Genomic DNA, 15121 nt, shown 5'->3' on the forward strand with positions numbered 1-15121 from the left:
AATTAAAGAGACTCGGTTCCCCCAGCCTGTCAGTGTGGGACACTCCCTTCAGACTAAAGAGCCTCAGTTCCTCCAGTCTGTCAGTGTGGGACACTTCCTTCAGACTAAAGAGCCTCAGTTCCTCCAGTCTGTCAGTGTGGGACACTCCCTTCAGACTAAAGAGCCTCAGTTCCCTCAGTCTGTCACTGTAGGACACTCCCTTCAGACTATAATGTCTTGACTATAACTTTTATTGGCATGATACAGAGTTATTCCCCACTGTGGTCTGTGTCTGGTACAGGGTCACTCCCTACTGTGGGTGTATCAGATACAGTCACTCCCTGATGTGGGCGTCTGTTCAGAGTCACTCATACTGTGAAGGTGTCTAATACAGCATTAGTCCCACTGTGGGCTTGTCCGGTATTCTGTGACATAGTGTATATCAGTCTGTGTGTGCAAATGCGAGTGTTTAATCTCCACCGCTGACAGGGGGCAGCAGCACAAGCTCATTCTGCTTATCAATCGTCCAGAAGAATGGACACATCTTCTCCCCCTGTTTGAAGACCATGTCAGTGAAAGTGTAGATGTGTGTCCTGGTCTCCACACTGTAAAAAGACACCTGCCTCTCCTCGATGTCCACACACACCCCCACCCTCCTGGGCTGCAGACTGCAGTGAAGGGGGGTCACTGGGTCAGTAAGTGCAATGAGGCAAGAGGAATAACATCCCAGACCCCAGTAACCCTCCTGTGGGGTGAATTTGAACCCTCTTGTCCTCTGCGCAGACTCTCTGCTCACTCCGATTCTCCAGTCCTCATTCCCCTCCACCTCCCAGTAGTGTCTCCCGGAGGTGAAGCCCTGCCTGGCCAGGACACAGGGCTGGGAATCGAATCTGCGTGGGTTGGCAAAGTGATCCATCTGTTTTCCCAGACTCACTCTCCTCCCTTCCTTGGACAAGCTGCTCTGGGAAACCATCCACCTGTCCAGTCTCACCCCCAGCCCATCCCGGGAGAGGACTAGTCCGCCGTGGGCTGTATCCGGGTCCAGAGTGAGCTCCCCTGAGGGAGAAGGAAACGGAAGATGTCAGGAATTCAGAGAAAGCTTGAAGCTGATACCTGAAAAGTATGAAAAGATCCTTTCTGGTCTGTGAGCACCCGTCTGCACACTAGAGGAGTGTGAGCACCCGTCCACACACTATAGAGGTGTGAGCATCCATCTACACACTATAGAGCTGTGTGAGCACCCGTCCGCACACTATAGAGGTGTGAGCATCCATCCACACACTAAAGAGGTGTGTGAGCATCCGTCCGCACACTATAGAGGTGTGAGCATCCATCCACACACTATAGAACTGTGTGAGCACCAGTCTGCACACTATAGAACTGTGTGAGCACCCGTCCGCACACTATAGAGGTCTGAGCGCCCATCCGCACACTAAAGAGGTGTGTGAGCATCCGTCCGCACACTATAGAACTGTGTGAGCATCCATCCACACACTATAGAACTGTGTGAGCACCAGTCTGCACACTATAGAGGTGTGAGCACCCGTCCACACACTATAGAGGTGTGAGCACCCGTCCGCACACTATAGAGGTGTGAGCACCCGTCCACACACTATAGAGGTGTGAGCACCAGTCTGCACACTATAGAGGTGTGAGCATCCGTCCACACACTATAGAACTGTGTGAGCACCAGTCTGCACACTATAGAACTGTGTGAGCATCCGTCCGCACACTATAGAGGTGTGAGCATCCATCCACACACTATAGAGCTGTGTGAGCACCCGTCTGCACACTATAGAGGTGTGAGCATCCGTCCACACACTATAGAGGTGTGTGAGCACCCGTCCGCACACTATAGAGGTGTGAGCATCCATCCACACACTAAAGAGGTGTGTGAGCACCCGTCCGCACACTATAGAGGTGTGAGCATCCATCCACACACTAAAGAGGTGTGTGAGCATCCGTCCGCACACTATAGAGGTGTGAGCATCCATCCACACACTATAGAACTGTGTGAGCACCAGTCTGCACACTATAGAACTGTGTGAGCACCCGTCCGCACACTATAGAGCTGTGTGAGCACCCGTTCACACACTATAGAGGTGCGAGCACCCGTCCGCACACTATAGAGGTGTGTGAGCACCCGTCGGCACACTATAGAGGTGTGAGCATCCATCCACACACTAAAGAGGTGTGTGAGCATCCGTCCGCACACTATAGAGGTGTGAGCATCCATCCACACACTATAGAACTGTGTGAGCACCAGTCTGCACACTATAGAACTGTGTGAGCACCCGTCCGCACACTATAGAACTGTGTGAGCACCAGTCTGCACACTATAGAGGTGTGAGCACCCGTCCACACACTATAGAACTGTGTGAGCACCCGTCCACACACTATAGAACTGTGTGAGCACCCGTCCACACACTAAAGAGGTGTGTGAGCATCCGTCCGCACACTATAGAGGTGTGTGAGCATCCGTCCGCACACTATAGAGGTGTGAGCATCCATCCACACACTATAGAACTGTGTGAGCACCAGTCTGCACACTATAGAACTGTGTGAGCACCCGTCCGCACACTATAGAGGTCTGAGCGCCCATCCGCACACTAAAGAGGTGTGTGAGCATCCGTCCGCACACTATAGAGGTGTGAGCATCCATCCACACACTATAGAGCTGTGTGAGCACCCGTCCGCACACTATAGAACTGTGTGAGCACCCGTCCGCACACTATAGAGCTGTGTGAGCACCCGTCCACACACTATAGAGGTGCGAGCACCCGTCCGCACACTATAGAGGTGTGTGAGCACCCGTCCACACACTAGAGGTGTGTGAGCACCCGTCTGCACACTAGAGGTGTGTGAGCACCCATCCGCACACTATAGAGGAGTGAGAGCACCCATCCGCACACTTTAGAGGTGCGAGCACCCGTTCTCACACTATAGAGGTGTGTGAGCACCCGTCCACACACTATAGAGGTGTCAGAGGGTCTCGTCAGTCTTTAAGGGACAGTCCGCCTAAGACAGTCGATGCCCACCAACACACTTTGGACACCTTCTGTCCAGAAAGTTGAGCCAGACTGGTGCAGCTCGCTGGTCTCAGGGGGATGGCTCTTCCTCCCGGGTTCGATCCCAGATGAGCTGCTTTTGTGTGCTTTACACAAAGGATGATGGGGCTGTGGAACCACCTGCCAGTCATGTTGTTGAAGCCGATACCCTGACGTCTCTCAAGAAACAGCTGGATGAGAACCTGAGACCAATTAGTAACTAGTGATCAAATGGGTTGGAGGGCAGAATGACCTCTTCTACTCTGTAACTGTTCTTGAATTCTTAAATTCAACATAATACTTTTAACACCTCCTTACCCCATGTAATGGGGATCCCTGAGGAACCAACTTTATAAACAGGAGAGGGTCGCTCACCTCACCCGGGTCTCATCAGTACTAATTTGCATTGAAGTTAAGAAGCACTTTAAAGTTCAACAGCTTCTCTTAATGTCTGTGCCTATCGTTATTCTGATTAGTGCATCTGTATACATTAGCACGCATTCTGCACATGTGGCAGATCCTAAACACCCTACCTAAACATCTTAATCTGTAGATGCTTCATAACCCAAAGGAAGCTCTAGTGAATGAGTCCCCATGTCCAGGTGACTAGTGACAGTCCTGCGAGTTATTCCATGAAGATCAGGTGCACCCTCTGCTGGACGTGAGGGGGAATGTCAGCCTGGCCCTGATACTGACAAGGCATCCTCTTCCACTGAAACTTCCCACCGTTTCTGTGTAGAACAGGATACTGCATCACTCACTCACTCACTCCACAGGAGCGACTGTCTGTGAGGACACAGTGAAATAATATTGACACTCCGGTGTCATTCTTAGTTAAACAAACCACTGCGTCAGTTAATGTCCAGGACCTTATGAGAACACCAGCTGGGCAGAACAGAAAGACCCCAAAGTCACTCCTGTCCCAGGAAGAGGAGACTCCAAATTATTACCCGTGTCGCAGGAACACAAACCCTCTGGGACCAATACATATAGCCCTGGGACTGTATTCAATAACCCCAGAAAACAGCCCCTGTGTATCACAACAGCAAGGTTTACTGTGTCTGTCTTCAACAGCAGATGGGACCTACCTGCAGCACTGCACAGCCACTGCCACTCTGGAACACAGAGATCCAGACACTGTTAATCACAGACACACACTGAACACAGAGATACACACACTGTTAGTCACAGACACACACTGAACACAGAGATACAGACACTGTTAGTCACAGACACACACTGAACACAGAGATCCAGACACTGTTAATCACAGACACACACTGAACACAGAGATCCAGACACTGTTAATCACAGACACTCACTGAACACAGAGATCCAGACACTGTTAGTCACAGACACACACTGAACACAGAGATACAGACACTGTTAGTCACAGACACACACTAAACACAGAGATCCAGACACTGTTAATCACAGACACACACTGAACACAGAGATACAGACACTGTTAGTCACAGACACACACTGAACACAGACATTGTGAGTCACAGACACAAACTGGGCTCCACCATGGGAGTAAGGCATCAGTATAGTCATTGCTGTAAGTCAGAAGTCTCCACACACCTGATTTAGGGACAGGAGTTCTCTTCACAGTATCTGTAGAGATAAAAGACGGGGATTGATGTGGTGTTCAGTCACACCGCACACTGTGTTTCAGGATGTTCAGTCAGTCACACCGTGTTCCAGGGATTTTTTTAAACTAAACTTACCAATTTCTCGACGAAGTGCAAAATTCACTGCAAATTAAAGAAACTTGTATAAGACCGCAAAGTTTAATCACAACAAGTCAGGTGATATAAGTTATTAAGTATTTTTCTGCTTAAGCGTGTAGAATTAGTATTATAAATCTTTAAATAAGTGAACTCTGGGTGTTCAGTCAGTCCAGCCTGCTAATAATTCAATAACATTTCTGGCTTCCAACTGTAATAGTGTTGAGATCACAGTCTCTATGTCTCTGCTTGAAGCAGTAGCCCAGACTGGATAGGAGTGCTAAGCACACAGAGAGGAGTGAGAGAGTGACCAGGCACCGCAGAGAGGAGTGAGAGAGTGAGACGAGGCTCCACAGAGAGGAGTGAGAGAGTGACGAGAGCTCTGCGGAGAGGAGTGAGAGAGTGAGACAAGGCTCCACAGAGAGAAGTGAGAGAGTGACCAGGCACCGCAGAGAGGAGTGAGAGAGTGATGAGAGCTCTGTGGAGAGGAGTGAGAGAGTGAGACGAGGCTCCACAGAGAGGAGTGAGAGAGTGACCAGGCACCACAGAGAGGAGTGAGAGAGTGACCAGGCACCACAGAGAGGAGTGAGAGAGTGAGACGAGGCTCCATAGAGAGAAGTGAGAGAGTGACCAGGCACCACAGAGAGGAGTGAGAGAGTGAGACGAGGCTCTGCAGAGAGAAGTGAGAGAGTGACCAGGCACAGCAGAGAGGAGTGAGAGAGTGAGACGAGGCTCCCCAGAGAGGAGTGAGAGAGTGACCAGGCACCACAGAGAGGAGTGAGAGAGTGAGATGAGGCTCCATAGAGAGAAGTGAGAGAGTGACCAGGCACCACAGAGAGGAGTGAGAGAGTGAGACGAGGCTCTGCAGAGAGGAGTGAGAGAGTGAGACGAGGCTCCGCAGAGAGGAGTGAGAGAGTGAGACGAGGCTCCCCAGAGAGGAGTGAGAGAGTGACTCCGGTGCGGCTCCAGGTCCTCTGCGTTGTGTGACTCACACTCAGATATCCACCGTCTCTCGAGCTCTGGAAAGAACACAGACAGCACAGTCACTCACAGCTGGCTTCCTGAGAGAGTCAGAGAGTGAGGCAGCGAGTGAGAGGGGTAAGAGGGAGTGAGGGAGGAGGAGAGGGAGTCGAAGAATAAGAGGGGTGAGAGAGAGAGGGGTGAGGGAGTGAGAGAGGATGTGAGGGTGTATAACACCGGTGTCACTCTGAAAAATAACCTATAAAGTATGATATAATGGTGTCTGTTCACTGACCCCTGTTTACAAGAGCAGGGTGTCCTGTGCTGCTTGTGAACTGCCATACAGTGGTGTTTAAACCCCTCCTGACACAGACATTCAGACACACATCTCTAATGAGCACATACTGTCCATTCTCCTCCACTGGATCACCAGAAGTGCTGACGCTGCTGCAGCCACAGCTGCTGCTACACAGAGAGCCACCATCCATCCAGAGGGTCCAGAGAAAAAGTCTCCTGGAAAACAGCACAGGAATGTGATCCCACAGGAACTGACAGCATCTAGTAGCCTGGATCTTCCACAATAAGGCAAAGATGCATGGGAGCAGACATCCCAAACTGGTGGAAATCACTGTGTCAGCATAAAAAACAAAAGAGAACTTCTGGTTATCGATGTAGCAAACACACGGGAAATGATGTCATTGAGGCTGAGTGGGAAATTCAACTTCCTGTTACCACGTCGGCAGGTTGCGCCACAAGAGGGGTGTCTTGATGACGGTCTGGCACTAGAAGCCGCTACAACGGACTTGTTCCAGGTGCTGTGGAACAGTTCCCCCGGCTGCAGAACTGACTGGAAGGATACGGACGTGGGTTGAATCAGAGTCCAGTCATCTCTGGTCTTCCGTGGGATGACAACCAAACAGATCAGCAGTAAAAAGCAGTGCAGAGGTGTCGATCCCTCAGTGTGCTGCGAAACTGCCTGAAATAAAGACGGGTCACTGGTCTGGATGCTCAGAAGACTCTGTCCAGGTGGCCCAGTGGTTATATCATCGCTGCCTCACAGCTCTGGGGCCCGGGGCTCAGTTCCTGAGGTGCTGTCTGTGTGGAGTTCGCATGTTCTCCCTGCATTCACACGGGTAAACCCTGTCTTGTGCCCAGTGCTTGCTGGGATAGACTCTGGCTTCCCCATGACCTTGTACTGGATAAAGCATGTTCGAAAATGGATGAAGTGGGAATGAGTTTTGTCTTGCTGTTATGACTAAAACATGAATTCTGAAAACTCCTGAAATATTGTCTTAGTACGATACTCACTGGGTATGTGGAGCTGAGATTCCCAGTCTGGTTCAGGAAGAGCACTTCTGACCAGACAGGAGAAGATGTTGGACTCCTGCTGGACTGGGATGTAGCTGCTGACACTGAGGAGCCCCTGACTGTCCTTCTCCACTGTGGTGCTGGACAGTGAGGTCACATCGTGTCCATCTCTGTCTGTCCAGATCACTGCAGGTGCAGGGAACCAGCCCTCTGACCTGCACAGCAGCTGGGTCTGACCTCCTCCAGGGGAGTGGAGAGACACTGAGGGCTGGGAGCCCAGGGCTGTGGATTCGTCACAACAGGAGATATTTCACAGCTGATTAAAACACATTGAAGTAAAATATTTCTACACTGTGCTTTCAGAACACAGGATAGACAAGGGGAGGCTTCCTATCAACAGTCTGAAGCTTCTGTACATTACAACTCGCACAATTATTTTAATTTCTAAAAGCAGAAGCAGTGACTGTTTCTCCACTCCGACTCAGAGAATACTGTCAACTAACTAAATAGTTCAAGCATCAGGTGGTCATGTCTGTGTACAGGAGATGGCATCAGTGTCACAGGGACACCTGGCTGCAGACAAACGTGCTTTAATGACTGCTGAGTTGTGTTGTGTAGTGCTGTGTTCAGTTGTGTTGACATGTGTGATGTTGTGCTGTGTTGTGATGCAGAGTGCTATGCTGTGCTGTGTTGTTGTGCTGATGCAGAGTGCTATGCTGTGCTGTGTGGTGTTGTGTTGCAATGTGTTATGTTGTGCTGTCTTGTGTAGTGTTGACTTGTATGCTGGACTGCGTTTACTTTGCACTGTGCTGAATTGTTTCGTATTGAATTCTGTTCTGTTGTCTAGAAAGAAAGAAGTCAGGGTATCAGCTTCACCACTGTGGCTGGGCAGCCTGTTCCACACTCCTACCACTCTTTGTGTAATACACTGTCTCCTGTTCTCAGTTTCAAATGCTCTTCCCATTCTCAGTGCCCTAGAGGATTTTGAATACTTGGACTCTTCCTACCTGATCCAGTCACAGGAATCCTGACAAGAAGCAGCAGAATCACAAGGAGATGCTTGGACTCAACAGACACCATCACTGAAAGAGATCCACTGATTACTGCATGCCTCCATGTCACAGTACAAGCCCATTGGCTTCAAGCACAAGGCGGGCCAGCTTGTTCCCCACTCCCACCACCCCTGGTGCAGAGTAGAGTCTCCGGTCCTGAAAGGAGGATCTCAACCAGCTGTTTCTTGAGAGAAGCCAAGGTATCGGCTTCAGCAGCATGGCTGACCCACACTTTTCCTACACATCCGGACTATTCGGACACGATCCCGTCTGATTCCATGAAACACCTGGAACCTTTCCATGACACACAATTTGGGAAACTGCATCAGAAACATCTAAACTAGAATATCGTGTTCCATTCCGGTCAACACAGCACAGAAAATAAATTACAGCCACAGAAGGAGTTCAGAGAAGAGCACCAAGAATAATGATTGCTGGTCTCAGGCGATTGTCTGATACCAGCTGGGTAAAGATACTAAATCTCTTCAGGTTTGACGGAGACGGAGACGAGATCGGACCCCAGTATATAAAATCCTCAGGGGTTTCCACACCCCACAGTGAAACAACTGCAAACTAAAAAGGAATTAATTTTGGATGCATACATTAACTTACCCAAAGAGTGGTGGGTGACTGGAACAGGCTTCCCAGGCAGGTGGTTGAGGCCCAAACTCTGGTGCTGGACCAGAGCGGTTCAGTCCACAGTGGGATCAATCTCAACTTTCTGGCGGTTTTACAGCTCCCGAACACTTGCCTTTCAGTAGAAAACAAAAACAACGACACTTCTGAAGCTTTCAGTCCTTCAAGTCACATTAAACAATCCAATGAGGTCTGTCTCCTGCCTCGACACGCCGTTCACGAAGATTCCCAGGACTCTTCGTCTGACTCCCGCAGGGCACAGGGCAGCGTCCCCCAAGCTCTCTCTTCCCCTTTCTGGGCGAGGAACTGCGCAATCGCGGCCGACGCGCCTGGGCTTTCTTAAACTGCCGCAGTGTGGTCAGACTCTCTCGTTGTTCCGGGAATCTTCACCTCCCGGCGACGAGCTGCAGAGACCTCTCGGCCCACCCGGCCCGTGTGGCGCTTAGTAGTTAACTGTTCCCCGGATCTCATCCAGCTGTGTCTATGGAAGGATCCAGGGGATCGGCTTCTACAACGTGGCTGGGCAGCTTGTTCCACACTCCCACCACCCTCTGTGTAAAGAAGAGCCTCCTGTCCTGACTGCAGGATCTCATCCAGCTGTGTCTATGGAAGAATCCAGGGGATCGGCTTCTACAACGTGGCTGGGCAGCTTGTTCCACACTCCCACCACCCTCTGTGTAAAGAAGGGCCTCCTGTCCTGACTGGAGGAGCTCATCCAGCTGTTTCTTGAGAGATTCTTACATTTATCTAGATTAGGACACAGGATGCTGTGAAGAGAAACACCTGACGGGGTTAATTAGATCAGACTGGTGAGCTGATTTAGTGATGCCACATCACTTCACACTGAGTGCTAGTAAAGATTGTGTATTACAGGCTGGGCTCCAGAACACCCTGTGTCCATGAGAAAGCTGTCAGTTCTAATTGTCCATATCACATACTATAGATGCTGACAGAGCCAGCAGCTCACAGCCTTCAGCCCGGTGGAGCTCAGCAGGTGTGAGCCTAGTCAGTACATGGAGAGGAGACTGGAGCATCATCCATGCGGGGCTGCACACTGGTGGTGGATGAGGAGAGTCCCCATTACCTGTAAAGAGCGTTGAGTGGAGTGTCCAGAAACACGCTATGTAAGTGTGAGGATATTAATTAGGCATTTATATACAGTACAGTATTTCCCTGCCACGATTAAGGACAGTATCACGCACTGTAGACCACCAACTGATATTACTCCGAAATAGAAATTTTCCCTCATACATCAAAGACACCAACCACGCGCTCCAACTTTTCAATGATTTCCGATTTCAGGGTACCGAATGCCACATTTTTACCATGGACATCACATCTCTGTACACCGTCATTCCCCATAATGATGGCCTTACAGCCCTCAAGCACACGCTGGACAAACGCACAGTGCTTGATCCACCCACCCACACCCTGGTACGCCTTGCGGAATTGGTCCTCACACTGAACGCATTCTCTTTCAATAATCTTTTTTACCAACAGGTCAGTGGAGTTGCCATGGGCACCAGAATGGGACCCAGCTATGCCAACATTTTTGTCGGCTGGGTAGAAGAACGCTTCTTCGCTTCCTACACTGGCTATGTCCCTGACCTCTACAAACGATATATTGATGACTGCGTCGGTGCCGCCACATGCTCCAACGATCAGCTTGAATCCTTCTTGCACCATTTCACCAACTTCCACCCGTCCCTCAAATATACGGTTAACATTTCTTCCACCACTCTTCCGTTTCTAGACATCCACTTGTCTATCAACTACCCCCGACTGTCCACTTCAGTTTATTACAAACCCACGGATTCACACAGCTACCTCCTGTACAGCTCATTTCACCCCAACCACACTAAAAACTCTCTTCCTTTTTCACAGTTCCTTAGGTTACGACGATTATGCAGCGACGACATCGACTTCGAAAACCAAGCCCTCGAAATGTACTCATTTTTTATCAACAGAGGATACCCCAGCAGTGTGATTGACAGGGCCCTTGCCCGAGCCAAAAACACCCCCCGGACCATCAACCCGATCAGGAACTCCCGCCGTAACAACCGCATTCCTTTGGTGCTTCCTTACCACCCTAACACACTTCCTATCCCCAGGACCATTAACCAGAACTTTTCCATCCTACAGGATGATCCCTCCATTGGGGCCCTCTTTTCTGATCGCCCTATCATCTCATATCGCCGACCACCTAATCTGCGTAACCTCCTCGTTCACAGCTCCCTTGACTGCCCTCAGCAACCATCCACACCAGGCACCTTCCCTTGCAAAAGAGCTCGCTGTATCACCTGCAAGTACACAGCCACCACCACACTCATTCAAGGCCCCTCAGGACAATTCCGGATCACCCAGACAGCATCTTGTACCTCCAGCAACCTTATTTACTGTATCTCTTGCAGTAAATGCCCAGCCATCTACATTGGGGAAACAGGAAGGAGACTCGGAGACCGCTTCAGAGAACACGTCAGGGCTGTGAAGATTAAAGATCTCTCCAAGCCCATTGTTTCTCATTTCACCTCTGACGGCCACGACCACTCTAATCTCTCCGTCTGTGTTCTCAAAGACGGTTTTCCAAACTCATACATTAGAAAGACCACCGAAACTAAAATTATTCTGCAGCTAGGATCACACATTCTCCCTTCCCTTAACGACAGATTACTGTTCTTTTAAATTTTCTCCATTCATTGGAAGTTTCATTTCACACCTCTCTGCACCCATTCTGACTTCACACCTCTTGATTGGCCTCTCTTTCTGTCCCCTGCTCCCGCCTCTCACTCCTCCTCCCTCTCAACCTTTGTTCTCCCGCTACTTTACCTTTGCCTACTGCCCTGTCTCTCTCACACCTGAAGAAGGCTCCACGGCCGAAACGTTGTGTTCTCTTTCTTCTTTTTTTCAGCATGGAATAAACCTATTACTTGTTCCTTTACTCCGAAATAACTGAAATAAACCGAAACACAGCTATATCACGATGTACGCAAGCTCTCGGAACACACGCGTACCACGCACAGTCACGGGCCTTTCCCGCTTACCTGTACCTCTACCTGTACACGCAACATCACAAGGCGAACGGCGCTCCGAGTCCGACGTGCGGAGCACGGCTCCCGTCTCTCCAGGGGATACTGTATGTGCCCTTGAACTTCCCTAAACACGCAGTCACATGAGAAAAAACAACATGTAGGAAAACCACACACTGCCGTCACCCGGACAGGAACTGGCGTAAATCTTTCACACTTATATTTCTGTAATCAAAATAATCTGTAAGCCCCCGTTGCGTTACAATATATATATATACGGACACTGTGGCGCGGGGGAAAAAAACTACTCGGATTGAAAGAGAAACGCCAAGTTTCTGGTTTCTTTCGGGCAAGTCGGTCGCTCGTCCGTGTGATGTACTTTAACTGAAGTGAAACAGCGTGTAAGGAAACGACTGCTGATTCCGCCGCGTTATTTTGTAGTCCGTCCCGTGAAGTATCGGAGCTGAGGTTTCACATGCAAAGCCTGAAACGGAGAGCCTGGGAGGTAGGATACCCGCGCCTGCCTGACAAACCCGGCCCCTCGGTGGCAGTCTTAGAATTCAGTCTAAGGCGACTCTCGACGCCACAAGCGGGTCTTCAGTGTGAATTCATTACTGGGGGAGGGAGACGTGTGCAAGTACCCAAGTGAAATCGCACAACCATGCCGCTGAGTAGCGCTTCATGATAGAAGATACCGACTCGCAGACGGTAAAACAGGTGGCCTACTGTACCTCAACACTCACTTTTCACTGCAGCACGACGGTAACAAACCCAAACAAACGATTCATGCACACAGCATAACCCTTAGCCCACTAGACAGTTGTCAGGAGACATACTTCCACACCATTTCAACCAACCTGCAAAATCAGCGCAGCAACTAAAGTAAAAACCAAAACAGGCGACAGTCTTTGCTACTTAAGAACCCTAAACCAAACAAGTCCATAATCCCAACTAGCCACGCCAGAAAACCACCCACTAAAGAATTCATTTTAGCATGCCCGTAGTCAATAAAGTTGCCGTCTTCTCTCCGTCGTAGAGTTCAACCTCCTGAGCAGTTTCTCCTTCCATTCTCCACGGAATTTGCTGGATAAATCCCTTTCGCAGGCCAACTGAATCCGCCAGGCTTTCCGTCTGCGCGTCACGCTACGTCCGTGTTCCGGAAACCCGTCCCTCAAAGCAGCGAGTGAGCTCTGGCCCGTGGCCGCTGAGGCCCCAGACGCCAGCGCGGGTGTGAATGCGGTCTCCCGTATCTGTCTTCGGCAAAATCGAGGAACGGTTTAACTTTTCCCAACACCCAGAACGCTCTGACTGCCCGGATCCAGGGCCCTCAAGGCCTCCTCCAAGAGGAGCTCCCAGCTGGCAGCCCCCTGGAGCTCAGCAGCTGTGAGACTGGTCAGCACCTGGAGGGGAGACTCCTGGGAAAGCTGAGGCTGCTGCTGGAAGAGGTGTTAGTGGGGCCAGTAGGGGGCGCTCACCCTGCAGTCTGCGTGGGTCCTAGTGACCCAGTGTAGTGACGGGGACACTTAACTGTAAACAGGCGCTGTCCTTTGCATGAGACGTAAAACCGGGGTCCTGACTCCCTGTGGTCATTAAAAATCCCAGGGTGTTTCTCGAAAAGAGTAGGAGTGTTACCCCTGTGTCCTGGCCAAATATCCCATTGGCCTTTACCAGTCATGGCCTCCTAATAACCCCCCTCTCAGAACTGGCTTCATCACTCTGCTCTCCTCACTGAGAGCTGGTGTGTGTGAGCAGACTGGAGCATCATCCAGGTGGGGTGCACACTGGTGCTGGTGGAGGGGATCCCCATTACCTGTGAAGAGCTTTGAGTGGAGTGTGTCCAGAAGAGCGCTGTGTAAGCAATTATTATTAATATTATTAATTATCTCTCCAAGAACAGCGTCCCCTCGGTCACGTGCTCCTTCAGAGACAGCAGAATCGGCTGTTTGGCCGACTGGATCCTGTGTGCTCATTTTCTAACGTCCACGTTCAGGGTGCTAGCAAGCTCAGCAGCACAGCTGTGACGAGAGCCGGGCCGGGCTCCCGTGAAGCGTAGTTCTGGACCCTGTGCAGGCGGTACGATCCGGAAGCACGTGGAACAGGAGGACGAGGATCTGGAGGGGTTGACAGACAGGGGGGCCTGGCCAGGGCGAACAGGTCCAAGGAGTTCAGGGGGGGAAGGCCGGGGCAAAGTCCAAGGTCCAAAACCGGATGATCCGTCCGAGACGAACATAGACAAGGTTAAAATCTGGAAAAACAGGATCTGGGACAGGGACGGGGAATAAAACCAGGATGACGAGGCCAGGCGTTCCGAGCCCCGGACTCAGACGGTCTGGACGCCGTGATGAAGCCTGTGCCGTCGGGTCACTCCTGGACCCACTGGCAGGCGGGCCTCCGGGCGTCCATCTCCCAGTGCTGAGCCCAGAGCAGCGAGAGGGGCAGGGCTGAGGGCAGGTGCATGTGATTGGGTGAAATCTGATCGAGCTGGAGCGCCCTTAAGAGGAGGGATTACGATCGCAACAACAATTAGCTCACGCGCGAGGCTTTGGATTCCAATGTGCGCTCAGATCAGGCGGGTCCACCCCTGATCTGACCAGCACCGGGGCTGTTCCTCCTGGTGTGAGCTGGGGGTTCCTGGGGGTACCTGACCACTGACAAAGTACAACTACTGTATCTTTTAAGGGCGGAAGCTAAGTGAGCGAAAGTGTTCCAAAATCCTTCTCGTCCATAACTGAGAGGGCGGGGCAGCTCAGTGCCCCTCCCCCCCGCGGCGCCAGGCCCGAGCCTGACCTCGCCTGTCCACGGGGGGTTCGACACAGCGGGCCCGAAAGAGGAAGCTGCAGCGCTTGTGCGTTTAAGCAATCCGGTCCGACTGAGCCGCGTCATGGGCAGGGGGTTGACACAGCGCGGGGGCCCCGGGTTCGGGTCCTGGGGTGCTGTCTGTGTGGGGTTTCACGCGGGTTTCTTCCAGCTGCTTCCTCCCTAATGGTTAATGGTTTACGGTCTTCTGCAAAGATGAGCCCAGGTGTGATTGTGTGTGTCTGTGTCTGTCTGCTCTTTGCTTGGTGTTGTGTCTGTCTGTTCTGTGCTTGGTGTTGTGTCTGCTCCGTGCTGTGCTGGGTGTTGTGTCTGCTCCGTGCTGTGCTGGGTGTTGTGTCTGCTCAGTGCTGTGCTGGGTGTTGTATCTGTCTGCTCTGTGCTTGGTGTTGTGCCTGCTCCACACTGTGCTTGGTGTTGTGTCTGCTCCGTGCTGTGCTTGGTGTTGTGTCTGCTCCGTGCTGTGCTGGGTGTTGTGTCTGCTCCGTGCTGTGCTGGGTGTTGTATCTGTCTGCTCTGTGCTTGGTGTTGTGTCTCTTTGCTCTGTGCTTGGTGTTGTGCCAGAGCCT

The 15121-nt window shown here is 51.1% G+C and overlaps 1 protein-coding gene across 7 annotated transcripts; it reads right to left on the reverse strand.

Annotated features, from left to right (window-relative positions):
- Nucleotides 1–214: 214 nt before the first annotated feature.
- LOC148660558 (butyrophilin subfamily 1 member A1-like) lies at nt 215–11965 on the reverse strand. 7 transcript variants are annotated; one of them, XM_088634385.1, is made up of 11 exons: nt 11766–11964; nt 9726–9796; nt 8689–8827; nt 8032–8106; nt 7025–7306; nt 6122–6229; nt 5749–5775; nt 4757–4783; nt 4611–4643; nt 4115–4141; nt 215–1035 (listed from the first exon to the last, which is right to left on the reverse strand). In XM_088634385.1, exons 4-11 carry the CDS (start codon nt 8102–8104, stop codon nt 449–451), a joined length of 1164 nt encoding a protein of 387 aa, XP_088490511.1. In that variant the 5' UTR covers nt 8105–8106; nt 8689–8827; nt 9726–9796; nt 11766–11964; the 3' UTR covers nt 215–448. The 7 variants fall into 7 exon arrangements, with proteins under 7 accessions (XP_088490511.1, XP_088490509.1, XP_088490510.1 ...); XM_088634383.1 differs by having other exon boundaries at nt 11754–11964; XM_088634384.1 differs by lacking the exon at nt 9726–9796.
- Nucleotides 11966–15121: the final 3156 nt, after the last annotated feature.

Source organism: Lepisosteus platostomus, chromosome 6 (assembly GCF_059453375.1).
Source record: "Lepisosteus platostomus isolate fLepPlt1 chromosome 6, fLepPlt1.hap1, whole genome shotgun sequence".
Classification (NCBI taxonomy): Eukaryota; Metazoa; Chordata; class Actinopteri; order Semionotiformes; family Lepisosteidae; genus Lepisosteus; species Lepisosteus platostomus.

Bases quoted from the DNA above. Each gene is read 5' to 3' on its own strand.
- LOC148660558 (XM_088634384.1), bottom strand. From the start codon at position 8,104: ATGGTGTCTGTTGAGTCCAAGCATCTCCTTGTGATTCTGCTGCTTCTT. The intron at 4,784-5,748 runs GTGAGTCACACA...TTTAATTTGCAG, and splicing joins GAGACGGTGGATATCTGAGT to TGAATTTTGCACTTCGTCGA. The intron at 4,142-4,610 runs GTGTGTGGAGAC...TCTGTGTTCCAG, and splicing joins AACTCCTGTCCCTAAATCAG to AGTGGCAGTGGCTGTGCAGT.